This window comes from Aotus nancymaae, unplaced genomic scaffold, assembly GCF_030222135.1.
Source record: "Aotus nancymaae isolate 86718 unplaced genomic scaffold, 86718_ANA_hifiasm-v0.15.2.pri h1tg000048l, whole genome shotgun sequence".
In the NCBI taxonomy this organism is placed as follows: Eukaryota; Metazoa; Chordata; class Mammalia; order Primates; family Aotidae; genus Aotus; species Aotus nancymaae.
Window position 1 is genome coordinate 20,655,080 of NW_026988462.1, and position 27,307 is coordinate 20,682,386.

The window sequence follows — 27,307 nt, forward strand, 5'->3', positions numbered from 1 at the left end:
AAAATAAAGCTTTATTTTAAAATAAATTTAAAATAAGTACTATAAAAGAAGCAAGCACAGGCTGATGTTGGAAAATTTCAAACGGATTCTTGCTTTAGAGAAGGGAGGTCAAGGACAGATTTCCAAAGGCAGCAGTATGCACTGCATTTTGATGGATAAGTGGGAATCCATCAAACTAAAGGTAGAGAAACACATTTTGCAATGGCTCAGTTTAGTGAGAGAACACACTTCTGTGGAGACAAAAGTTTACTCCATCTTGAATGCTAATCTGCCATGTTGACTTCTGATTAGCCCATCCTGTGAATGCCTCCTGATTACTACTTTATTTACTGTCCTTAGTGTAAGAACAAAGCAACCCTGAGGTTATCACACAAATTACAGGTTAGGATGCAAATAGAATTCTTGCCTGTTTGGAGGGTGGCCTTTAAACGTCTCTATAGAGTACTACATCCTTTCCTAATGGCATGTAAGTATTGGTCTGGGGAGTAATAGGGCAGAGATTTACCTGTCTTGCTGCCACTCAAGACCATGCTCTGTCTGTAAGTTACTCCCAACAAAACACTCTTTACTGACCAAACTGGATTTGTCTGCCTTGTTCGTTTGATTTCTCCTTCAATATTTGGGGGCACTTTGCATAAAGGGTCTTTTCATGGGACAGCTTCTTTCAAGAAACTCAAAATAGTTTAGGATGACTGGAGCAAAGACTGAAAGGCACTGAAAGGAGTTTCTAGGCAAAAAGGAAGGTGTCTGATTTATGAAAGTCCCTTTATAGGATGCTAAATAATTTGTTTTATTCTAAAGATAATGTGGAAGTTGATGAAGATTTTAGCAAGAAAGCGACATAATTAGATCCAAATTTTAGAATTATTGCTATTAAAGGCAATGATGATGAGGGCAAGTGAAGATCAACTGAGATGGAGGATAGCATAAAAGGCAAAGATATTAAAAAGCTTTTGCGGCTGGGTGCAGTGGCTCATGCCTGCAATCCCAGCACTTTGGGAGGCCAAGGCAGGCAGATCACAAGGTCAGGAGATCAAGACCATCCTGGCCAACATGGTGAAAACCCATCTCTACTAAAAAATACAAAAATCAGTTGGGCATGGTGGCACGTACCTGTAGTCCCAGCTACTCGGGAGGCTGAGGCAGGAGAATCACTTGGGCCTAGGAGGTGGAGGTTGCAATGAACCGAGATCACACCACTGCACTCCAGCCTGGTGACAGAGTGAGACTCTGTCTCAAAACAAAACAAAACAAAAAAGCTTTTGCTATTATTTAGGAAGAATAAAAGACTTTAAATAAGACTGTGACAGTGGTATTAGAGATGGATGGGCAAAGTTTGAGCAGTCAGGGAAAGAAGTAGAAGTGTTCTCTGTGGAAAGTAATGTGGAAAAATGTTTGAAGAAAGGGGGATGAGCAAATCAGGTTACTTGGGGTATACAGTATTTGATAGAAACTTTGGAAGGTTGAAGTGGAGAGCCAGAGTCATATAATTGCTGGTGATAAAGCTGAAAATATTGGTGGTGCCAGCCTGTGGCAAGGTTACAACAAACAGACTAAACAATTATGATTTTACCTTTCAGCAATATTAAATTTATAAATAATTTTTATTGGGCCGGGCGCGGTGGCTCACGCCTGTAACCCCAGCACTTTTGGAGGCCGAGGCGGGTGGATCACGAGGTCAAGAGATCGAGACCATCCTGATCAACGTGGTGAAACCCCGTCTCTACTAAAAATACAAAAAAAAATCAGCTGGGCATGGTGGCGCGTGCCTGTAATCCCAGCTACTCAGGAGGCTGAGGCAGGAGAATTGCCTGAACCCAGGAGGCGGAGGTTGCGGTGAGCTGAGATTGCGCCATTGCACTCCAGCCTCAGTAACAAGAGCGAAACTCTGTCTCAAAAAAAAAAAATTTTATTGCAAAATACATATAAAACCTACTATTTTCATCATTTTAAGTATATGGTCCACTGGCATTAAGCACATTCATATTTTGCAACCCACAACACCACTTATCTCCAGAACCTAAATCATCCCAAACTGTAACTATATCCACTGAAAAATAACTCCTCATTTCCCCTTCTCCTGGGCACCCTCTTTACCCGTTCCCGCTACCATTCCACCTTCTGTCTCTAGTGTTGACCACTCTAGATACTTCATGTGAGTGGAATCATAATATTTGTCCTCTCATGTCTGGTTTATTTCACTTAGCTAAATCACTTTGATCAACACTCTGGTTATTCAGTAGCTGGATTCTAATTTGTATTCTACTCTATATGCTATATTTAAAACAAATGTCTAGCTTTGTACTTTATAATCTTTCCACTTAATCCTTAAGGATACTTCACGCTAGCAAATTATAAACTCAAGAGTTCCTAAGAACAATATAGTCTATCAGTGTCTCCCATAAAGAGCTTTTATTGATCTACTTACTGAAAGTGTCTTTAGATTGTGAATATTTTCATTCCACTACAGTTCATGCACCGTAAACCCTTTGTAAAATTCCACTTCGTAGCTAAATAGAATTCAGGCAGGAATAAAACTTATTTGATCATAAATAAAAAAGTTTATTTATTTAGGTTGCTGATATTAAGATTCTCTGATACTATATAATTTCCTGATCTGAGATAGAGCTGAATTTGTTCTAAATAATTTTAAAAATAACAAAACTTATCTTTAGCTGGGGGAAAGTGCAGGCTGGAAACTACCTGAGAGATATGACGGTTCTCTCACTTTTCCCTTGTGGCATTCCTGAGTCACTAGGGCTCTACCAACAAGTCGAGTACTATTGGACAGGACACGAATCCTCTGGAGGTCTCACTGGGCTCCATTAAATTAGCCTGTTTACAAATCTCGTCCACATCACAGGGTACACAAAATATGGTACTGGTAGGGCACTTAGGTAAACTGAGGAAGTAGCGCGCTTGGCACCTGGAACCTACGGGCCGCTCTGTGTCGCGCACGCGAGTATGGATGCTCTCAAGGAGCAATCCACCCAGTAGTTCGTTCCAGCTGATATGCCACGGCCGTCTTACCGCTGACGAGCTAGGGCTCCCGCTGTTTTTGCAGTCAAATGCTCTACCACTGAGCTATACCCCCTCCCGCTGTTTTTGAAGTCAGCGGTCTTTCCTTTCTTGTAAGAAATAAGGTCTTTATATCGTAAAGGTAAGCAAATAAAAAGGCAAAAAGGCCGCAAGCAACGCGCACACGAAAAATCGAACTCGACCCGCGCATTCTCCGCCGACTTTACGTCTTTCCCAGCAGGCTCCGGGAGCCACCGCGAGACTTCAACAATTATCGCGAGATTTATCAGCAGCCATCTTCTTGGGGGTACTGGGAGCCGGGAAGACCCCCTGAATCGTTCCCATTGAGCTGCCATTCGCCTTCGCTTTCTTTACTTTTGCCTTTTCGACGTAGCCAACAAGCACCTAGTCCCGAGGCTGAGAGAACGCCCGGTCTAAGCGCGTGTCGCGCTTCCGGTCAGGGTAGATTTGCTGGGGAAGAGGAAAGGGGGAGGGCCCGGGCAAACCGTTGCTGCTTTAGCCTGGACGGGGGTCCGGGGACTGGGAGCTCCTGGCGCCCCGTGGACTTGAGGCCTGCGGCGGTCCCTGCAGAGCAGTTCGCCAACCGGGGCCCGCGGTAACCTGCCACCGGCGCCTCCCACCGCGGCCCACGCGGGCGGCGCGCGGAGGAGGGGGCGGGGGCAACGGCGGCTGTAGCGGCCGCGACCTGGGCGGGCGGAGGAGTGTGACGGGCCTTAGGGCCGCTGTGGATGGTTTCTAAAATGATCATTGAAAACTTCGAGGCACTCAAGTCCTGGCTCAGCAAGACTCTCGAGCCCATGTGAGTATCCGGGGGATATCTCTATGCAGGGATGGCGGTGGGAGATAGGCGGACCCACAGATCTGTGCAGTTTCCCCAGGTGCCTGCTGTGGAGGCCGAAGCGGTGAACGGAGGTACCAGGGCTCTGTGGCTTCTTCTCCTCGTCCACCTCGCTTCCAGGTACAAGATACCCCTTAGAGCCTGAGTCGAGCTTGATTTTATTGCTGAGCTGGTCTTATTTTTCCGTTATATGTAGACCGACTCCAACCGCCCCCACCCCACCCCCAAATATTTTCCGAGGGCCTCAAAATCGGTTTCTTTTAGTGGAACCGAATATATCTTTTCCTTGCTACAGACGGTTTTACCTTCGTTTTCTAAATGAAGTGAACAGCCTTTATTAGGGATTCGGGCAGTTCTATCTTAAATCACTCACGTTTCACCTAAATACAATCTATGAAAGCAAGGCCACGTCTCCCTTGTGCTGTCTGGCTCATCTGCACCTCTCTTCACTGATTCAAGATGTAACAGGTGCTGAGTTGCTCAGTAAAATTCCCCTTTCCCGCCTACACGTTCGTTAGCTTGGAGAGGAGGAAGAAAATTCAATCTTCATCCATATGGAATATTTAGCAGTTTTAAGTGGAATGCTATAGATAGATTTTATGTTGGGGGGTGGTTAGAGTGCTGATATAGTCTTAGATTGGAAAATTTAAGGAGTGTTTTGAGGACTTGTTAATACAAAATATATCATGAGCTAAGTACTTTATCAGAATTGGTTTACAATAAATAATGCAATGGGGAAATTCACTTATTTAATAAACTTCTTGCGGGAGGCTTTGGGATAGAGCTTTTAAATTCTAAAATCTACAAGACATAAATAAATCCAGATATTAGAGCTGTGACTATTGTAATAATAGAGAATCATGTAAAAGAGTGATTAAGAGTGGGGCTCTCAGAGAAGGTGACTTTGGAACAACATCTAAGGAGGAGAAGGGACCATCTGTGTGAAAGTCTTGGAAAAGAACATTTCTTGCAAAAGGAAGAGCAAATGAAAGGCTCTGTAGCAGAAATTATTGTGGTGTGTTTCAGGAAGAAAAGGCCATAGTGGCTGGAAGGAGCCTTGTGATGAGGGAGAGAATGTAAAGACGTGAGGTTGGACAAGTAGGTGGGGGCCACATCATGTATGGGAAGTCCTGAGATGATTTAAAGCAGACAAGGACTGATTTAATTTTGTTTTACCTCTGCCCTTTTTGTAGAGACTGAGACGGCAAGAATGGAAGTAAGGAGACTATTCAGAAGGGTATTGTAAGCAGCGATGTGGCTAGTTTGCATTAGAGTCATGGTGGAGCTAGGCAGATCCAAATACGTTTCATAAGTAAATCTGATAGAATTTGCTAATGGATTAAATGTGGGAGATGAGGGAAAGGGAAATCAAGGATGATGCCTAAGAAGTTAGCTTAAGCAACTGAATGGGTTATAGTAGAGAAGACAGAGAACAGGATAAGGGGAGAAAGAAAGGGGGTGGCTAGTTTTGATTATTATGTATGAAGTCTGTGAGATACATCTAAGTGTGATGTCATATCATTCAACATATGAGTAGTCTAAAACTCAGAACAGGACTAGAGAAATCAAGTCATCGGATAGTCATGCAAACCATGAAATTGTGGGACATTTCTTAGGAACAGTGTGTAGATAGGGAAGAGAAGAGGGCCTAGTACTGAGGCAGGATGAAAACTGGGCTTTATGTCGTTAAAGAACAAGTGTATGACAAAAGAGAGGAGTTTATGAAATGCTGCAGAATGGATGGAAAAAATGGAGGCAATAAAGTAGCCCTTAGATTTAGCAAACTGGAAGTCATTGGTTATATTAGCAAAATAGTTTCACTGGAGTGAAGTTGTGCAAATGAAGCCCTATTTCAGTGTATTGAAGAGTGGGCATCATAGTATGTAGGGGTGAGAGGAGAACTGTGGAGCAGAATGTCTGGCTTTGAATTCTGCCTCTGCAGCTTAACCAGCTGTATGATATTGGGTAAGTTACTTAACTCAGGGCTTCCATTTTCTCAACTGCAAAATTAGGAAAATAATGAATTTAAAGGAAATGTTAGAATACTGCCTGATGTGTAATTAGCATTCAGTAGTTATTAGTTGAACACAATTATAAAAATGTTTTGGTTTGAAATAGCTTTCCCTTAAGCATTCAGTTTCATATCAGATTTACTTGCCATATCCCCCTGCCTTACCTGAATGAGAAGACTATAGCCACTTAGAGTGTTTGATTGTAATTTTTCTTTAGTCTTAATAAAACATATCCATGTATTATAAAGCCTACTCTCGGATGGCTGTAGCACTGCAGTCATTACTGTTGTCATAAATAAGGCGCTGCTAGTAGAGCCTAGACACTGGAAATTGTAATTGGTTCTCTTCTAATGTATGTAGCTGTGGTAAAATTGAGCCCTTATCCAAGTTCCTGTCCCTTTAATTGCATTTAATGTGGATTCTTTTGTATGTTGACTTACAAAAGCTGATTCCAATTATTTAAGATCAGTGGTTTCTAACCTTGGTTTTGTGAAACTTTATGATCTGTTATCTGAAAGGATTTTTTTTTTTTGGCTTTAACATTGTAATTGCCGAATTCCTGTGTTTGAGAGAGGAACATAAAAAGGACCAAGGGTAAGCTGTAACTTGAAACTTACGTAGAACTTTTTAATTACCTGTGCTGGTTAAATACTTCATGGTTTTGGACTTACACACATTTTAAATGTGTTAATTCAGCAAACTTTTATTTTAAGAGTACTTTACCTACTCTGTGCTAAGCAGTGTGCAAGATATTGGGGAAATAGTAGGTAACAAGATGTGAAATGAGACTCTTCATTTTATTTACCATTTAGCAGGGAAGATAGGTGTTGAAGTCTGGGAACGTCAGGAAACATTTCCCTGGTGTAATGTTTATCTCAGCTTGGAAGGATGAAGAACACTTTGCTGGGACTAAAGGATGGGATTGGAGATCTGTGAAAGCATTGTAGGTTTGGTGAACAGATTGTATGGAGGTCCTTAAAATGAACACAAAAAGGTGTCTTGGAGGAATTGAAAGAAATAAAAAAAGCAAGGGAGAAGAATGGCTGTGAAAAGCTCTGGAGAAAGGAGCCAGAGCACACAGGACTTTGTTGAGTCATGTTTAAGATTTTGGATGTTATTGAAGGATAGTGGGAAGCCAGTGAAGGGTTTTAGGGCAAGAGGGTTTTCAGATTGATGTTTTTTTTTTTTAAAAAAAAAAAACCTGGCTGCATTTTCAGCATGATCTGCATATCTGTATTTTGCTATTTCATAGCTTCTATACATGTATCAGGGTTCTGAGTTTCATAAATTGAAAATAATTTTCAATGTCTTTTTCATAAATTGAAAATTTTGAACTTTATTAAAATTGTTATCTTGAAATGCTTAAGATTGATATTTTGTTATCTCAAACATTTGCTTAGTCATACTTGCTAATATGAAACTAAATGTTAGTTTTTCTTCTAACTTTTTTTTTTGTTGTTTGTTTTTTGATTTTTTAATTAATTAAATTTTTTTTATAAAGAGAGAGTTTCACCATGTTGGTCAGGCTGGTCTTGAACTCCCGACCTTAGGTGATCCACCAGCCTTGGCCTCCAAAGTGCTTGGATTACAGGCATGAGCCACCGTGCCTGGCCTAACATTTTGTTTTGATGTTAACTCTTGAAAAAAAATTAAGCTCTTTTGTTGTAGTAAACGTAAAAAAACCAGAAAACATTTTCTATTATATTTTAAAACTTTTAGGTAGACTTACACATCAAAGGCATGGATTTTTTTTTTTTTTTTTTTTTGAGACTGAGTTTCGCTCGTTACCCAGGCTGGAGTGCAATGGCGCAATCTCGGCTCACCACAACCTCCGCCTCCTGGGTTCAGGCGATTCTCCTGCTCAGCCTCCTGAGTAGTTGGCACTACAGGCGTGCGCCACCATGCCCAGCTAATTTTTGTATTTTTAGTAGAGACGGGGTTTCACCATGTTGACCAGGATGGTCTCGATCTCTTGACCTCGTGATCCACCTGTCTCGGCCTCCCAAAGTGCTGGGATTATAGGCGTGAGCCACCGTGCCCAGCCCGATTTTTTTTTCTTCTTAATCTGAAGAGACACCTCAAAAACTAATGAAACTTTAATTTTTTAGAAAATAAAATTGAGAGGCAGATGGATGTAATGACATACTCAGGGTTTGTAAATTGAGTAGTAAAGAAAATGCTTAATGTTGTGCTTCTGCTACTGTGTAGCGCTGTGGAGGAACTGTGTGGTGGAAAGAAGAGCTCTGTGTCCACATAGATCAGTATTCAAATCTCACTTCTGCCATTTATTAGCTGTCTAAGCAAAGGAACCTCCCCTTTCCTTATTGGTATGATAGGAAGAATTATACTGTTTCCATCTGTAGTTGAAAAGGTTGAATGGGACACATGTTTGAGAGCCTTGCCCTTCCCTCCTGTCTTAGATATTGGTTGATTTAAACACAGATAGGTTACATTACTACTGTTGCTACTGTTAGAATTATCACCAAAGCTCCTGCTGTGGCTGCCACCTAAACTGCATGCATTGTCTTAAACATTTTGTATTACTGTACTTACAAGTTTTATAAGGTAAGCATTGTTATCTCCATTTTGCAGGTGATGATACTGAGGCACTGAAGCATGAAGTTGAGATATTTGCCTACAGTGATTTAAACTAAGGCTTTTTGACGCTAGAGCCAAGTGCATTTTCTTAATTTACTACTACACAATGTGGTATCCTAGTGTTTTCTGTTACTTTATATACTTTTATACTATTACATTTTCATAGTATTGGCTGCTACTGTAAAAGTACAAAGTTCTAAAGCGTTGTGGTTATCAGTGCTTTACAGAGTTTAAGAAATAAACATCTTTGAAGTTTTTCTAGTATATTCCCCTTTACCCATGCTTGTAACTACAGGTACCTTTCTCACATTAAAATTATTTTTATTCCTGTCTGATAGGAAGAGTTTTCTTTTGGGTTTGCTAAATGATCTTTTTACTCCTGAACTTTTGATTATTTTTGCTTCCTTTGACCTTTCCTTTTCAATTTGCTCCTTTTGGCATAAAAAGTCAATTTCCCATTCTTTTTGAAAGGTCAGCGATAATAGCAAAACAGAAAACAAAAAATAATATCATGCTTCTAGTCCCTTTCTTGCTAGGTTTCTGTTCCTGTCATTGATAAATCTTGGAGTAGTAGTCAGACTTTAATATTTTGTTCATTTGCCCTCAACCATTTACTTCTTAATGTCTTGTAATAGAATTTCTTCCTTGTAATGTAATTACAACCAAAATTGCTTTCCTCACTGTTAGCAGTTTATATTTATTAAATATAAAGTCCTAAAGTTTTACTTTTTTTTGCTTATGCATATATAACAGTGTTGATGCTGCCTTTTTAATTTGCCTTGAATCCCTAATATTTTGGTTCCTTTTCTTAAATTTAGTCTTACCCTCTTTTGTTCCTTTTCTTCAAATTGTAATTGTATTTTTCAGAGTTGTTACCATGACTATTTTTTCTTCATCCATTTTTTACTTCTGACATTTAATTAATTACTGCTATGATTTGAAGTTTGTCTCCTCCAAAATTCATGTTGAAATTTAATTACATCAAGTATTAAGAGGTGATTAGGTCAAGAGGGCTCTGCCTCTGGTGATTGGATTAATGCCTTTATAAAAGATTAGGTTTTGCCTCCACCTTTCAGACTTCTGCCTCCGGAGTAACTCTGGAGGATGTAGTTTTCACGGTCTATCTTGGAATCAGAATTGCCAAATCTGCCAGTACCTTGATAGGGGACTTCCCAGCCCCCAGAACTGTGAGCCAATAAATTTCTTTATAAATTAGCCATCTTATGGTATTCTGTTTTAGCAGCACAAACTGACTGAGACCTTTTCCATGAATGGTTTTCTTTGTAATTATGCCAGTGGTTCCTAAAAACTTTTTTGGGAGTGTGTATTGTAGATCCTTTGAAAGTCTAATTAAAGACTGCCTCCTAGGATTTGCAAATACATACACATTTGCATTGAATTTCAGAGCTTTTCAGCCTGAGCTTGTTAATGGATTCCAAACTAGAACCTCTACTCTGCATTTATTTTCATGTAAGTATGTTTAGACTTACCCATTCTTCAGTCTTAAGCTTTTATCTCTAATTGCTAGCTGTATATCTGCTTGGATCTCGCTCAACTTCAAACTAATTTCTGAAAAGAAGTGTTCTCTGGATTCACTTATTTTAATTTTATTTCTTCAAATTATGCTGGCTTGAAATTGTATATTTTGGCTTCTCCTCCTTCCCATTCACTTAGTCATGAGGTTCTCTCTTAATAATTCTTACTGACATTGCTTAGTAGGGGGCTCACCCTTTGTATCTAAATGATTATAGTTTGTTTCCTAACAAATCTCTTTATCTCTAGGCCTTTTTTACAGTTCTTCTGACATGGATCCCCAGCCTTGTTTATATCCCATTGCGTGATCAAAACCTTCAGCATTCCTAGATAATAAATTGCATACTTTTTAGCTTGACTTTAAGAAAGCTAATGATTTGCTTTAAATCATCTTTCCACTTACATCTTTCTACTTTTTATGAGTCTTAATTTCAGCAAAGCTGAACTTTCATCGAGATTCAGTGTCATGCTATTTTTACTGTTCCTTTTTTCTGAAACTTTGCTTTTTTTTTTCTGAACAGTAGTAGGCACCATTTATTGAGTGCTTACTATTAATGTATGTTAATTATTATTATTTATTGTGTGCAAGATAGGTTCTTGTTTCCTCAAGATAAGAAAATTGAGTCTTAGAAAGATGAAATAGTGTACTTTATTCATAACTAGTAAGTGATAGAGACGGGATCCAAAAGAAGACATTTTGATTCCAGAGCCTTGTTGTGTTATGATATACTGTCTTTATATGTTTTCTGTGTGTTGAAGTCAAATATCAAATCTAGTTACAGTTCTTCTAGAAAGCTGTGATCTATCCAGCTGGATAAAGTGACTCCTCCCACCGTGACTCCTCTCCCTCAGCACTGGTTTCAGTTGTCCTAACACTCATCACTTGTACATTAAATTATTTAGTTGTTTTGTTTTAGCTTTATTATTAGTCTTGAGCACTTGAAAGCAGACTCCAACTCTTTAAGATTTAACTATCTTCCTATTCTGTACATTATTTAGCACAATAATTTGTGTGTAGTATATACCTGATTATTAAATGCATCAGTTGAAATTTCAAGTTTGTGTACCTAAGCCAAAGGAAGAGGCAGTAATTTGGGTGAAACTATAGAATCCACCCTACTTCAGAACAGCAGATATGTGAGCTATTTGAAGATTAGTCTTTGGGTCTACTTCTCTTTCCATTTTTACTGCCTAGTACCTTCAGTTTAGGTAAAGCTTAATTCAGACTTTTTTTTTTTTTTGAGAGGGAAAGGTCTTTGAAGAATATTAATGTTTACTTGTTAAAGTATTATTGAATGTTGCTATGTGCAAGATTGCTGTTTCCATGGAGCTGCACAAAAAAAATTACAGTAATTCTAACCTGATGAATTTTATAGCTGGTAGAAGAATTAACAGTCTATAATTATTGGTAAAAACATTTTTCTTTATTTCTTTATCCCCTTTTGATGGATTGACTTTCATTATCACATTTTGTTGCTGCAATCTTAACTTGGCCTTTCCATCTGAGTGCTGAGTGGTTAAAATGCAGTTTTTTTTTCCTGCATGTTTTAGCACTTCCTTATCTTTGGCTGACAGTGCTTCTCAAAATTATTTTACATGCTTAAACCAAGAGACAGGGACTGTTTTATGAGCAAAATGGAAAGTATTCCCATGTTAGGTATGTATATAACTTAACCTTGAGAATGACTAACCCGAGCTTGAGCTAAGTAGCTTCTAAGATTTTTTTTCCCTCTTCTTGCTTCCTTTGTGCCAGAAAAAAGAATGAATGAGAGAAATGAATGGATAGTAAGCTGTTCCTACTAGACTTAATACTGTCCTACTACCTTATTTCTGTGGAAAAAGCCTTTTCAATTTGCATATAGTAACTTTGAAATAGGTAAAAGTTTATCTTTAATTTAGAGTTTTATTTAGTATCTTTTATGTGTGTATTAAATAATGGAGTAAGTTCAAGATCTGTTACTTAGTGATTCTTCTTGAGATATTTTACTGATATAGAAGCATTTATTTTTTTTCTGCAACGTGATGTTTTAAAAGTGTATTTAAAATTTTGATTTTCTAATTTTTATTGTTAGTATATAGAAATATACTTGTATATTGAACTTGAATTCTGAAATTTTACTAAGTATACTAGTAGCTATTTTATAAAGTCTATGGAATTTTCTTATACCAATCTCATCATCTATGAGTAATTACAATCTTTTCAGAGTTTTACACCTTCATTTCTTATTACACTGGCTAGAAGCAACAGTATAATGTTGAAGTGGTAAGAGTGGGCATCCTTGTCTTGTTTCCAGTCTAAAGGCAAAGAGATTAAATGTTTCAGTATTACTTGATATTAGCTCTAGGTTTTTTGTAACTGCCTTATACCAGATTGAGAATTTTGTTTTCTTAATTTGCTTAATGTTTTTGTCATAAAGGCTATTGTTGAAAATTCTTTTTGTTTTTTTTTTCTTCTTTTTTTTTGAGACAGAGTCTTATTCTGTCACCCACTCGAGTGCAGTGGTGCCATCTTGGCTCACTGCAACCTCCACCTTCCAGGTTCTAATGATTCTCAGGCCTCAGCCTCCTGAGTAGCTGGGACTAGAGGCATGTGCCACCACCCATGGCTAATTTTTTGCATTTTTGGTAGAGTTGGGGTTTCGCCACGTTGACCAGGCTGATCCTGAACTTCTGACCTCAGGTGGTTTGCCCGCCTCAGCCTCCCAAAGTGCTAGGATTATAGTCATGAGCCACCATGTCTGGCCAGTTCTTTTTTGCATCTGTGAGATAATCATACAGATATTTCCCTTTTTCTGTAAATATAGTATATTACATGGATTGGTTTTCAAATGTTAAGCCAATCTTGTATTCCTGAGATAAACCAGGCTTGGTCATATTATATTATGCTAGATTTGATAATATTAAAACAAGTGGAAGTAATCTGTCCTCTTTTTTTCTGGAAAATTTTATTTAGGATTAGTACTATTTTTTTTCCTTAAAATTTTTGGGGTCCTTCACCAGTAAAGCAATCTGGGACTGAAATTTTTGTTGTGAGGATATTTGGATTATAAAATCAATGTCTTTAATAGGTATAGGGCTGTGTAGGTATTTCTGTTTATTCTTATGTCACTCTTGGCAATTTACGATATTCAAGGATTTTTCCAAAACTGCCAAATTTATTGACATAAAGGTACTTGCATTATGACCTTACTATTCATTTAATAACTAGGATTTGACTTATTTGCTTTTTTTTGAAGAGAGTCTTACTCTGTCCCCCATGCTGGAGCGCAGTGAATGTGATCTCAGCTCTGTGTTATTTTCATTATTCACTTTTCAAACACTTTGGGTTTAATTTGCTGTCCTTTTCTTAAGGTGGAACCTAGGTCATTGGGTTTTACACCTTTCTTTCAGCTATTTTATGATATTCTTCCATTGCCACTATCCTCTGTTGTTTCTGGTGAGAAATCTGCTGTCATTTGAGTCTTTGTTCTCCTGAATGTAATGTGTCTGTTTTCCCCCTTTGAGTACCTTTAAGATTCAGTTCCTTTGATTTGGTCAGCAATTTGAGTATGATTGGCTCGTCTGACTGTGTGCATGTGTTTTATCCTTCTTGGATTTACCAATTTGGATCTGTGTTTTGGGTATTTCATCAGATTTGGAAATTTCATGGTCACTATGTCTTCAAAAATTTTTCTGCTTCATTTTTCTTTCCTCTTTTTCTGAGACTTTAGTTCCTTGTATGTTAGATTATATGATATCCTACAGATCTCATGTATGTTTTAAAAAATTATTTTTGTCCCTTTGCTTTTGGTTTGGATATTTTTTATTTTCCTTTTTTTTTTTTAAGGAGACAGTGTCTCACTCTGTTGGTTAAGCTGGAGTGCAGTGGTATGATTATAGCTGCCATTGCAGCGTTGACCTCCTGGGCTCAAGGGATTCTTGTGCTTTAGTAGCTAGGATGTTGGTCACACACCACCACACCCCCCTAATTTTTTAATTTAATTTTTTTTTTTTATAGAGATGGAGTCTCACTATGTTAACTAGACTTGCCTTGAACTCTTAGTGTCAAGTAATCCTCCCACTTCAGCTTCCCAAAGTTCTGAGATTATAGACATGAATCCCTTTTTCTGTTTTCAAGTTCACTATTGTTTTTCCTCTGTGGTTTCCAGTCTGCAAAGGAGAGTTATTTCTGATTCAGATTTTTTATTTCTAGATTTTTCCATTTGGTTCTTTTTAATAGTTTCTGTGTATTCATTCACTGAAGTTCCCTAGCTCTCCATGCATGTTGTCCACATTTTCCAGTAAATTATTTAGCAATTTACCATTATCGTGAAGTCCATGTCTAATAATTCTATTGTCTGGGCAGTCTCTGAGTATATTTCCCTTGGCTATTTCTTCTCATGTAGATCACATTTTCTTACTACTTCGTGTTCCCTTCAATTGGTTTTATTCTGTCTCTTTTGTGTAAAAGGACTGTAGAGACTGAAGTAAGATTTATTTTCAGTAAGGGGTATACCTTTTATTTTTTTGTTAGGCTACTTGGTGGAGGCTGAGTCATTTAGTTGCCCTGTAGTCTGATTGGTTCTGGGCTTTATAACAACTTTAGTTTGATTTAGTTCACCATTGGCTTCAAAGGCTTTGAGGGCAGAATCAGAATTTTCCCTTTGGGGCTGGACACTATGGCTCACACCTGTAATCCTAGCACTTTGAGAGGCCAAGGTGGATGGATCACCTGACATCAGGAGTTCAAGACCTGCCTAGCCAATGTGGTGAAACCCCATCTCTACTAAAACTATAAAAATTAGCCGATGTGGTGATAGGCACCTGTAGTCCCAACTACCCAGGTGTCTGAGGCAGGAGAATTGCTTGAACCTGGGAGGCGGAGGTTGCAGTGAGTCGAGATGGTGCCATTGCACTCCAGCCTGGGCAACAGAGCGAGACTCTATGTCAGAAATAAAAATAAAATAAAATTTAGCTAATTGCCACAAGGGGCTGGACTTCCTTTCATTCAAATATGACCTTGAAAGTCTTGATGCATGTTGAGAAAGGCACAGAATTGATTAGAGAAATGGAGGCTACAGAAGGCATTTGGGAGGAAATGAGAGAAATATTCATGGAAAGCCTTCATATGCTTGCAAAAACAGCAGCGCTTTGATTCCAGAGGGCAACGTTTATTTGCCTTCTTGACAAAGTAGTAACCTTTAGAGGGCTTGGGGCTTGAGGTAAGGACTCATAAATGTCAAAAGAATAATTTCTTCTCCTCCCAAAGGGGTGCTGTCTCAAAAAAAAAAGCAAGTAGGTAGAATCATTAAAGGTTCAGAGTGAGACCTTACTCAGGTTGACAAACTGCTTCAAAAGCCACCAGAAAACAACCATGGGCATAACAGGAATGGAAAGCATATGGTAAGTCATAAGGAGCTGGCAGAGCCGCATTTCCAGTTAGTGTTTGTCCTGGCAGTGTGCCAGCACACGGGAAGGGTTGGAGGTCATTTGAACTGGTAGGGTTAGAACAGGTATAAATCTCAGGGGATATCTGTGGGGTATCCTGGGTCTTTGCTGCCATGTAAACGCAGTAAAAGCCGTAGGTGCTTAAAGCAGGAAGTGTGTGTTTAAGAAGTCACATGGCATGCAGAGTGAAAACAGAGGCAGATTTGCCCCTAAGGTGAACAGTCCAGCAGGTGCACAAAGCCATTTCAGAACACACAAAGAAAAAGAATAGCCAGTGCAGCTTCTTGGGAAAGAGCTGATTTTAGTTGAAAAAACAGGAAACCCCAAGCACTATATGGTTTTAGGCTTTAGCCCTAACATTCTCCTGAGCCTCCTGTCCAGGAGGGCCATTAGTGCCTCAGTTCTACTTGGTGCAGACCCCAAGGTACTTCCCACCCCCAGGAGCCACCCAATAAATAGAGTGAGCTCAGAGGTCACCCTGGGGGAGCAGAGCCACTTGTGACCAAGAGGAATTGTTCTAAGGTTTGATTAGTAAGCCAGACGGGGAATGGGAGAAGAAAACTCTGTGGGGGTTGAACGCCTCTAGCTGAAGAAGGCACTGTGTACAGGTCTCTTACCAGTAGGGAACATACCCAAATCAGGCAGCACCAAAGTATGTTACCTGCAGCAAATCTGTACAGATCTGCAGCAGCTGCACTTGTCTCCTCAGAAGAATTCCACCAAGGAGACCTAAGGCGGAAGGAGAAACTAAGGCAAGTTTTAAAGCAGGAGTGAATGTTTATTAAAATGCTTTACAGGGGTCGGTGGTGGCTTACTCCTGTAATCCCAGCACTTTGGGAGGCCGAGGCAGGCAGATCATGAGGTCAGGAGTTTGAGACCAGCCTGCCTAACATGGTAAAACCCGTCTATACTAAACATACAAAAAATCAGCCAGGTGTGGCGGTGGACACCTGTAATCCCAGCTACTCGGGAGGCTGAGGCAAGAGAATCACTTGAACCCTGGAGGCGGAGGCCATGAGCCAAGATCATGCCATTGCCCTCCAGCCTGGGCAACAGAGCGAGAGGTCGTCTGAAAAAAAAAGAACAAAAAAGCAAACCACAAAATGCTTTACAGCAAGAATGAAAGGAAGTACAGTACACTTGGAAGAGGACCAAGTGGGCAACTTGAGAGATAAGGTACCCTGGGTTCCAGGTTGTTGACTTGCTGGAGAGATCTTTGTTCTTCAGGCCTACTTCCTGCCTTTATGATTTTTGGAACTGTTTTTCAGCATTGTTGCTTCTTCCCTTGTCTTTTGAATGGTAACCCACCCAAGAATGTCTCAAAGGGGTTTCAGCCTTTGTGCTCTAACCTCAGACCTTGTTAGTTGGAAGCTGGTAGTTCCTTGGTGATCTCTTCTAGTTCTTCCTTGCTCCCAGAATTACACCTGAGTCTTTGGTTAGTAAGTGTTGATGAGTGGCTGTAGACTTACTTTATGGTGGCTTGTGGTACTTGTGATTCTAATCTCTCCACAGAGTGTACCTATGACTGCTAAAAGATGATTTAAAGTTTGGCTGGTTTCTCTTTACCTCCATCTGTGGAGTCAGATTTTTCTTCCTGACTTTCCACTAGGAATGAGAGTAAGCATGTGTTTCTTTTTGCTTCTGAAGGACTTGCCACTTTCTGGAACTTAGTTCATTTATGGATTTTTTTTTTTTGGTCTCCTTAAGCTCTTTGAGTTTTAAAAAATACAATAGTTTTGTAGTTAAAGTGGCTTGTTTTTTGTTGTTCGGGTGAGAGCAATGGTCTCTTGTGATTTTCCACATCCAGACAGAGGTGGAACGGCTAGTGCAATTTTCATGTGCATTTGTCTTATAAAAGTTGAAAATTTTTTCCTATGTTTTATATATATATATAAATAAAGTATAAGTTAAATAGATAATATGGTTTTTATATATTTAAATATGCTTATATGTTATATTTACATGTATAATATATAATTATATAACATATTAGAATATATTTATTATTTATGTAACCATTATATATATTATATATAATATTACATATAATAATGTATAATATATATTAACTTAATCTCTGGAGTACATATATATGCTATAGTTACTGTAGTTTTGTAGTTATATGTTCTATATAATACATAATCCAGAGATTATTAATTTAATAATTTAAGAAAATAAGCTTTTTTCCTAAAAAGTAATGGTTACATCATAAATAATATATAAATAACATATAATTATATATTATATGTTACATATTGTATATATTTTTTTTCTGTTGATTGTTCCCACACTCCCTGGTTTTTCTGATACAATGTTGGTTTCTTAAAAAATTGATTTGTAGGAGCTTTTCATGTATTAGGGAAATTGTGATATGAGCTGCAACTTTCTCTTTCCTACACTGACATTTATGTTTTGATTCTGCTTATGGTAATTTTTCTTATACAGAAATGCTTTGGCCAGGCGCAGTGGCTCACTCCTATAATCCCAGCACTTTGGGAGACTGAGGTGGGTGGATCATTTGAGATCAAGAGTTCGAGACCAGCCTGGCCAACATGGTGAAACCCTGTCTCTACTAAAAATATAAAAATTAGCCTTGTGTTGTGGTGGGCACCTGTAATCTCAGCTATTTGGGAGGCTGAAGCAGGAGACTCGCTTGAACCTGGGACATGGAGGATGCAGTGACCTGAGATGGTGCCACTGCATTTTAGCCTGAGTGACAGAGCAAGACGCTGTCTCAAAAAAAAAAAAAGTGCTTTATTTTATGTAGTTGAATTTATCCTTTATTTCAATTGCTGGAATCTGGATTTTCTGGTGTAGTCATAGTGAGAAAAACTTTCCCTATTTTGAGATGAAGTTACTACCAATGATAATATAGCAAAAGCTGTCACTAATTGTGCTTACTGTATGCCAGCATACTAATTGACTTACCAGTCAATTAACTAATTAACAATATGCATGCTATAAATCATGCTATGACTTACCGTAAGAAGTCAGTGAGGCAAAATGGAAACCAGTCACTATATTTTCTTCAGTAGTATCATCCATGTCCTTTATTATCTTATTTTTAAAAGAATCCAGGTATCAAGTGTGGATATAGCCTTATTTATGTGTTTTTATTCAGATGCATGAAAATTATCTATAAAAGTTGACTGCATAATACATGTTTTCCTAAGGATTTGAGATGCAACCGTAATTAGATACTAAATTCTTATATGTATTTGAGTTTATTCTAGACTTTTTATATATTGATCTACATCTTTTACATTATTCTCTTATTTTTGGTGATAAAATGCTAGTCCCCTTGTCAATAGTGTTCATTTTTAGAATTTTCCTGCCTGGTTTTGCTTGACTGCCCTTGCCTCACAACTTTATTATGAAAACTTTGAATACACAGAAAAGTTGAAAGAATTTTACAGTGACATATCCATCATTGAGAGTCTGCCATTAACATTTTAGTGTGCTTGTCACTATAATCCTTTGGTTCATTTCAGAGTAAATCGCAGATGTCAGTGCACTTACACCTGAAGCATGTGTATCATGCTTTACTTCAGTATTTTAGTTTTATTTTAATTTTAGAATTTAGATACAATCAAGTGCACAGATCTTAAGTGTACCATTTCATAGTTTTGACAAATACACATTTTTGTAACCCAGTCCCCTGTTAAGATAAAGAACATTACCATCACCCTGGAAAATTTACTCATTTCCTTTCCCATGCCCCCACCTACCTCTAGAAGAAAGCAGTGTTCTGCTTTTTTTCCCACTATATGTTAGTATTGCCTGTTGTAGAACTTTCTGTCCATGGAATGAGAGTATTATTTTGAGCAAGGCTTCTTTTTAACTCCTTGTAATGTTCCTGAGATTTATCCATATTATTGCATATATCTGTAATTTGTTTCTTTACTGCTGAGTATTATTCTGTTGTCAGAATTATGATACACACAGTAGTTACAATAATAATGATCTTATTTTTACGCTGGATTAATTTAACACAATTTCTTAAGTCTTTTTAATTGAAAATAGTACATGGTGGTTCTAATAAAATTTTAACTAGGGATAAATAGAAACAAAAAATGAGTCTTATCACTTTCTGATTCTCAACATAAACATATATCTGTAAAACTAAACATATATATCACCTATTTATGAAGAGATATAACTTTTTTTCTATAGATGGAATCATTTATATGTTACTACTGCAACTAGTATTTCTAGGAACACTGCACATCATCCCATAAAAGTACACTATTAGGTAGATTCCTATTCCTTCCAGTGGTTCCATAGAATTCCGTTATGTGAGTGTGTTGCACTTTGTTTATTAGTGCTTTATTTATGATAATAAATAGTACTTTATTTATGATACAACTATTTTTAGGGGGAAAAAGCTTATTTTCTTAAATTATTTAAGTAATTCCTGTATGTAGGTAAAAGAAAAAAAAGGAAAACTTACCAGAAGGCTTTGACATGAAAAGCAAGATCCTCTTCACGTTTCTCATCCTTGAATTTTTACTATTAATATGTAGTTTTATGCTGTTACAATGGCTGAAATTTCTCCTAAGTTTAAGAGAAATATACGAAATGTTTCTATTAAGTAGAATTTACTTATGCCCTCCAAGGGCTCAAAATTTGCTCATGAGTGCAGGGGAGGAAATGGGATTCTATGGCTCTTCAGAAAGACATAAAGCCCCAAAATTATTCTGAATATTCTAATGCTACCTACTGAATTATTTTGAAATTCAATTAACTAAAAGTTAATGGGAAGGGGAAAGAGTGCAAGATGGTGAAACCTGAATTTTTTTTTTCATAAAAATTACCCACTTCTTCGATCGTATGGTTCAGTGCCTTTATTTTTAAAATGCTAGAGAATAAAAGCCTAGAGAATAAAATGCTAATGCAGAATTATATAACTAGTGAATAAAGTAGAAATAACTCCAGACTAGAAATCTGAAAACTTCATGTTTTTTGGAATACAGTTTACTGTTTTTCTTCAATACCAGACTGCTTCATGGTAAAGCTAATGTTTTGACTTGGGACAAAGTAGGTTTTAGGGAATATAGGACTTAAAATATAGCAACCAGATTTTAACTAAAGTATATTTTTAGGGCTGATTATAGGCATTTTTTTTTTAATCATAGTTCATTATTTAGTAATCCCTTAACAATTGTTATGATACTTGGCAGGTTAATAAAGTGCTTCTTATTTGTAATTATATTTATTTGTAATTATTTCTAGTTTGGCAGGTCAGCTGTTATCTGAGATGAAGAAACTGAAACTTAGTTTGCTTAATCTTGAGATTCATGAACTGAAAAGTGTCTATAATAATTACTCCTTTTTAAAGAAAAATTTTGTCATGACTGTGGTATCTGCATCAGAAAATTTTGGTGGCAATATTAGAGAAAGACTTAGAAGTGAATCTGTAGCATATATAACCACATAGCATTAGCCAAACCTTTAAAGAAATATGAGAAAAAGGTTAAAGGTTTAATCTACTCAGCCAAATTTATCCAATAGGATGATAGAACTAGGTTTTTTGTATTTCTACTTTTAGTGCTATTTCCTTTGGATAATTTTGCGTTTTTGGTTTTCAAAGACAATGTTCACCAGCCTCTGCTCTCTCATTTTGGTAACCAGAAGGATGGATTACCTGAGATCTGTTGTGTAACTAGATAGAATGTGAGTAATTGGAGTGGGGGTGGCTTCTAGACCCAGTCTTTTCTCAGAGAACTTAATTCTTCCTCAATTCTGAATAGGAATACAAAACAAAACAAAACACCTAAATATGGATATTAGTTGTGAGCTACCATATTGCAGATCCATCTTTTTTTTAAAGAGAGAGTTCTGAGGCTTGATGTTACAATCATAATTATAACCACAACTGTCTGCTTAATTTGTTATTTGGGCTGCTGCTCTTTGCACTGAACAATACAAACTTTTACTTTGGTTTTGTGATCTGATTATTGGGTCTTTGACACTTAATGGATACTTCTTTTTTAATTCATTTACTTTAGAAGTTATTTAACTTCTAAAGCTATGATTCTCAAGTATGGTGTGAGGATTCCTGGAATTTCTTGAGACCCTTTCATAATGTCTATGAGGTCCTTATTTTTCCAACTGTGTATCTGTTTCAGGCCAGTTTTCCTTCATACAGTTCAACCAGTATGACATATCATAATAGACTGAATATAAAAACAGATGTAAGAATCGGTCTGTCATCTATTAAACCAGATAAAGGTATTTGCAAACATAGTAAAACATAGTCACTCTTCTCAGAAAATTTGTGTTTTATTTTGGAAAAATAGTTTTTTTTTTTAATTTAAAAAATATGGTATCTAATTTCAGTGAGGCTATTTATCATAGAGCTCTACCCATCCCTGACCTGTAGTGGGGATATCACCTAAACTGGGGAAGATGAGTCATTATCAGAGGCCAGTATGGATGCTGGGAGAGAGAAGAGTAGGCTCCTTTTTCTGGTTTCACTAGCTTTGAGAATAATGTAAGCCAGGAACGACTTGGGGAACCATGATTTTTGCCACACATAGAAAGCCTGTCTGAAAATGAAAATGGAGAATAAAGAGTCCTGGTGAGACATGATTTGAGCTCCTGGATTCAGAAAAAAAGCCCCCCTACTTATGGGCTTCCTGTTTGTTTGCATCAATAAATTCTTCTTCCAATTACTCAAAAAAAAAGGGGGTTTTCTGCTAAGTTATAATGGATTTACTATTTCAAACTAAATTTTTTCCCTATTTTAATTCTTAATAAATATTGATATAACTCTTTTAAATAAAAAGCTGGAGTTGTCTCTCATTTTTAAAGCATAGCGGGCTCCTGAGACCAAAAAGTTTGAGAATCATTGTTCTCAAGGTAAGATGGTATCACTGCTATTTCTTGGAGTGATATGGGGGAATAAAAGAACTGGCTCCATAGTTTTTGTTGTTATAATTACATGTATTGTGATACATTTTGCAGCGTTGAAGAAGTAGATTGTGTGATGCTCAAGGATGGATCATGTTTAGATGTGCTTATGTTGTGATTTTATTTTGTAGAGTGAACTGGGTTATAATTCTTAATGAGTAATCTTTGCTGTAACTAATTACTATATATAAGCAGTCTATTTTTGCTTTGTTGTTTGAATTGAATGAAGCAGTGTAATAAACTACAGCAATTAAAATTTTCAGTGTATGTATTATGTTTGCTGCAATGAAATTTGGATTTTTAAAAGAGTAATTCTAAGTACAGAATATAAAATCATGACTCTGATGCAAATTAGATATTTTTCCTGAATATAAAATGAAAATTTGGGAGGAACAGACGTGGGTGCATATCCGTGTTCTAAAGTTACTCAGTTAACATATTTAATTTTTAATTCCCACTACCACCTCCAGCTCCTTTTCAAGATTACTGAAAATGGAAGCTTGGGTTAAATTCCATGAGTTATATTCTACTGAATTTCTAAAGTCTTCAAGAAACTCATGCAAAACAAACTTTTTGAAATACTGTATTGGAGTATTATAGTTTTCTTTACTATCTCATTACTATTTTGAAAATCTCAAAATCTAAAACACTAATATGGTAGGTGTGTTGGTGGATTATTTACAACCTTTATTTCTAGAGGCAATGTGTTTCATATTAAGAATATTTAGTTTTTTAAGGTATTTTATTATAACATTTGATTTTCTATATTATTTTGGCTTCTGTAACTTTAGTGTGTGTACTTCCATCTCCACCCCAGATAGAGTTGCAAGAGAATGGACTTCTTAGACGGTTACTTCTGTGCTTTTTAAAGGGTATACAGGAAGCTGGAAGTCTCCAACTGACCTATTTTTAAAAACAAAGATGCCAGCTGGGCACTCCCAGCACTTTGGGGAGGCTAAGACAGGTAGATCACTTGAAGCCAGGAGTTCAAAACAAGCAAGACTCTATTTCTACTGGTCAACAGAGCAAGACTCTGTCTCTGCACACACACACACACACACACACACACACACGTGCATGTACATGCACACACACACTAGCTGGGTGTGGTTGTGTGCATCTGGTCAACAGAGTAGGACTGTATTTCTACACACACACACACACACACACACACACACAAGCCAGGTGTGGTTGTGTGTACCTGTAGTGCTAGCTACTCGGGAGGCAACAGTGGGTAGATCACTTGGCAGGAGTTCAAAGCTTCAGTGAACCATGATTGCACCACTGCCCTCCAGCCTGGGTAACAGCAAGACCTTGTCCCTAAAAAAATAAAATGAAAAAAAAAAAAAAAGCTTTCTTATTAGCTGTATCCTTAACACAGTATATACAGGAATTGACAAAGTTTTATTTTTATATCTTTAAAATCATTGATGCGAATGACTTTATAGTGATTTGGAGATTTAATTTACCAAAGCTCACTGAAGCAGTTAATTTGAAATCCTTAGAAAAGTAAAATTGGAAACCCCAGTGTTCATGAATGCTCACTTTGCTCCATTTCACTGGATTCTGTACCTTGTATGTGTCAAGTAGACCTTAGGTTCTTTCCGATGGATTCCCTTCGCCTGGGCTTTTTTTCTCCCCCAGATAGCCATAAAGCATGCTTGCATTCCATTTCCCTTCCTATCGAAATTTGTATCCCTGTTTAAATGTCCCTTCAACAGAGTCCTTCCTTGATGATCTTAAATAATACTCGTTTTCTCTTTTTTGTTTTCTTTCTCCTTACCTTTCTTCCTTTCTCCTCCTTTACACTTTATCCTTTCAACCTGGATTTTTCTTCAGAGCACATGTCTACATGACATGTAAAATTTCTGTAGTGAAATTTTTTAAAAATGCTTTTTTATTAATATATATAGATCAGTAATTGAAGAGAATACTGTATTATATTTCATATATTTGCACAACATCTCATGGACAAGTTTAAGCCTAATGATTATACTCATTCATGTTTGTGAGGGATTTACTATCCATTCCAGTGTTTATCTGCCAAGAGCTGTTCAGACTATGCTTGAAACCATTCTAATGGTGGAGAACTCTCTTTCAGGCAGTTTATTCTGCCTTTGGAGGCCTCTGATCAAAAAAAAAAAAGGTCTGTCTGTTTTAAGCCAAAACCTGTTTGACTGCTTCTACTTACTGGCTTTGGTTATATTCCTTGGAGGATATATTGGATAAATGTAATCCTTTTTCCTTATGAGAACCTTTCAGTTATTTGAAGACTTACCAAGTTCTCTCTGACATTTCAGTTCTCTAGGCTGAGAATCCCTAGAAAAACATCTAATAATGGCGCCCATTTACCATCTTGATCATTTTCTAAGAATCTGTTTTGAGTTTGTTTACGCATTTATAAAGGTGGCACCTAGAACTGAAAGCGCTGGCACTCTGTACTGCATAGGAGAGCAGCACTCTTCTCTCTAGTTCTCAGCTTTCTATTTTATTGTGTGTTTATAATTGATGTTTCCCCCTGCCATTTCACACTTTTAACCATATACTAAAGTACTTAAGTTATTTACCTTCTGTTTGCTTTCTGCAAGTGCTGTATTAAGTCAGATCTCATGCCTGCCTTATTTTAGTTTTTGCTTTTGTTTATATTCTGCCGCCTCACGAGCCCCAACACACACATAGAAGAGTAACTGCAGTTGGAACACTTGGTGGTCAGAGTCATACTTCATTGGTAGATTCTGTTGTTTGTGGGCTGGGGAGTACTTTTCAAAACTTGATTCTTTTTTTTCCCTGATTTGTAAGGCGATTTCAGCTCTACTTTTTCTTTCACACATTTTCAGGATGCTAGCAGTATAGCAGGGGTAAAGTCTAGCTCTGACAAGATATATATTAATTCAAATTGCAAACCTTTTATCAGCAGTGGCAACTAGTAAAGTACCTCGAACAGTCTTACTAGCCATGGAGATAATTTTTTAAAACCATTTGCTATATGAATATAGTTTTTTAAATAAGCTAATTTGAATGTTTTTGACTTTGCATAACATCATTGTTAGATGTTCAGATAACATAACACTTAGGACAAATGGAAAAGAGAACATGTTTTGCCTTTTGATTCCTGATATGTAACATTTTAGTATATTATTACATTTCTGTGGTACATATTTTTTACTCAGCTTTTTGTTTTCAAAAATACTGAACTAAAAATGGAACTTGTAGAACTTAAGAAAAATTGCCTCCTAAATGCTAATTCAATTGTTTTGCCGAAATTATAACCACTATTTCTACTATATAATTTCATATATAAATGAACTCTGTACAAATGTTAAAAAGTCATCTGCCTTTGAGACTATTTCAAGGATTTAGAACTTCTGAATATGAATATGGTAGTTTATTTGTTGTGGCTATTGTGGATAATGGTTTTTGATTCAGTTCAGATTGCTTCTACAGAAGATGTTGAGCAGAGATTCTTCTGGAATTCTGTCTTGCTGTTTTATCAAACTGTGGTTTATAGACCATAATAATTATAATATCACAAAAACCTTCCTCTAGATTTTTAGCTGCTAACACTTTAATTCATTTTTTAAGTGTCCCATTTAAAAAATAATGATGTGAGAATGAAACATGTATTTAATTGAGTGAACTGAAAAATGACAGATAACTTACTGGAAAAACCACTAATAAGTTGAAAATTTACTACAACAAACCAGTATTAGATCAAATTACAGCATTTAGACTCAGTGTAGACTGAATTTATTTACAGCAGTTGCAATAAAACACAGTAATAGCATTATGTATCATAATGATTTCCAGTAAATTGAAATATGTTTTACTTGATGTCTAGTTTGGTTGATATCTGGTTGATTGTGCTTATTCAGTTTATCTGTTTCATGGTCTCATACAGTATTACCAGATGGCCAGATGTAATTATATCTCTAGATATATCAAAAGGTTATTGTTCCAATTCTTCCTGCTTACTTCATCATAGATCTGAGTATTTTCATGCTCATTATGATAAAACAAAAAAGTATTGTAAATCATACTTAAAAATGTTGAAATAAGGCCGGGCGTGGTGACACACGCCTGTAATCCAAGCACTTTGGAGGCCAAGGCCGGCGGATCACCCTGAGGTCGGGAGTTCAAGACCAGCCTGACCAACATGGTTAAACCCTGTCTTTAAAATAAATAAATAAATAAATAAGTTTTTTAAATGTTGAAATAAAGATATTGAATTAAATTTTTGGAAGAAAAAGTGAAAGTCTTTGAAAAAAATCTCTATATCATTGAAGTCTTTGTAAAATAATCTTAATAGATTTACGAGAAAAGTTGATCCACGATTGCCGAGTAACAAATTACCCTGAAACTTAGTGGCACAGCATGTATTTATTATCTTACAGTTTCTATGGGTCAGGGATTTGGGAGCAAGTTAGCTGGTTATTTCTGAATCAGTGTTCCTTATGAGATTGTGGTCAGGCTGCTGGGCCCAGCTGTAGTCTTAAGGTTGTGCTGGGACTGTGGAATCTGCTTACACGCTGCTCACATGTGGCTATTGATAAGAGGCCCCAGTTCCTTGCTAGCCATTGGCTGAAGGCCACATTTCTTTGCCACATGGTGTTCTCCATAAGGCTGCTGGAGTGTCCTTGGGGCATAGCAGGTGATTTCTTAGAAACAAGTCTCTAAATTGAGTCTGTGCTCAAAGGGTGGGAAATTAGGTTCTATCTTTCTGAAGAGAGGAGTGAAGAATTTGAGGATGTACTGTAAAACAACCACAATGATGTTGATCAAGGGAGTCTTACTCCCTTGATCCTTAAGAAAATAGTTCCTTAAGAAAGTAGCTCTCATCTCTGAAACTTTATCAGTTACCTTTGTAAAAGGTCTTTATAATAAAGCAAAATAAAAACTGTTGAATTGTCCTCTTGATTGACTTACAGTCAAGTTTCTCAGTAGATTGTGT

General features: G+C 37.1%; 1 protein-coding gene across 19 annotated transcripts in view; it reads left to right on the plus strand.

Annotated features, from left to right (window-relative positions):
- Positions 1-3,286: 3,286 nt before the first annotated feature.
- RBM26 (RNA binding motif protein 26) overlaps positions 3,287-27,307 on the plus strand; it is a 90,942-nt gene continuing 66,921 nt past the window's right edge. For 8 of the 19 annotated variants that reach the window (XM_012445344.3, XM_064362240.1, XM_012445345.3 and 5 more), the window contains exon 1: positions 3,719-3,838. In XM_012445344.3, coding sequence (XP_012300767.1) covers positions 3,768-3,838 — 71 coding nt within the window. In that variant the 5' untranslated portion in view covers positions 3,719-3,767. Of the gene's footprint in view, positions 3,839-27,307 lie in introns of all 19 variants that reach the window. The other 11 variants (XM_012445355.3, XM_012445356.3, XM_012445349.3 and 8 more) reach the window with 3 other exon arrangements.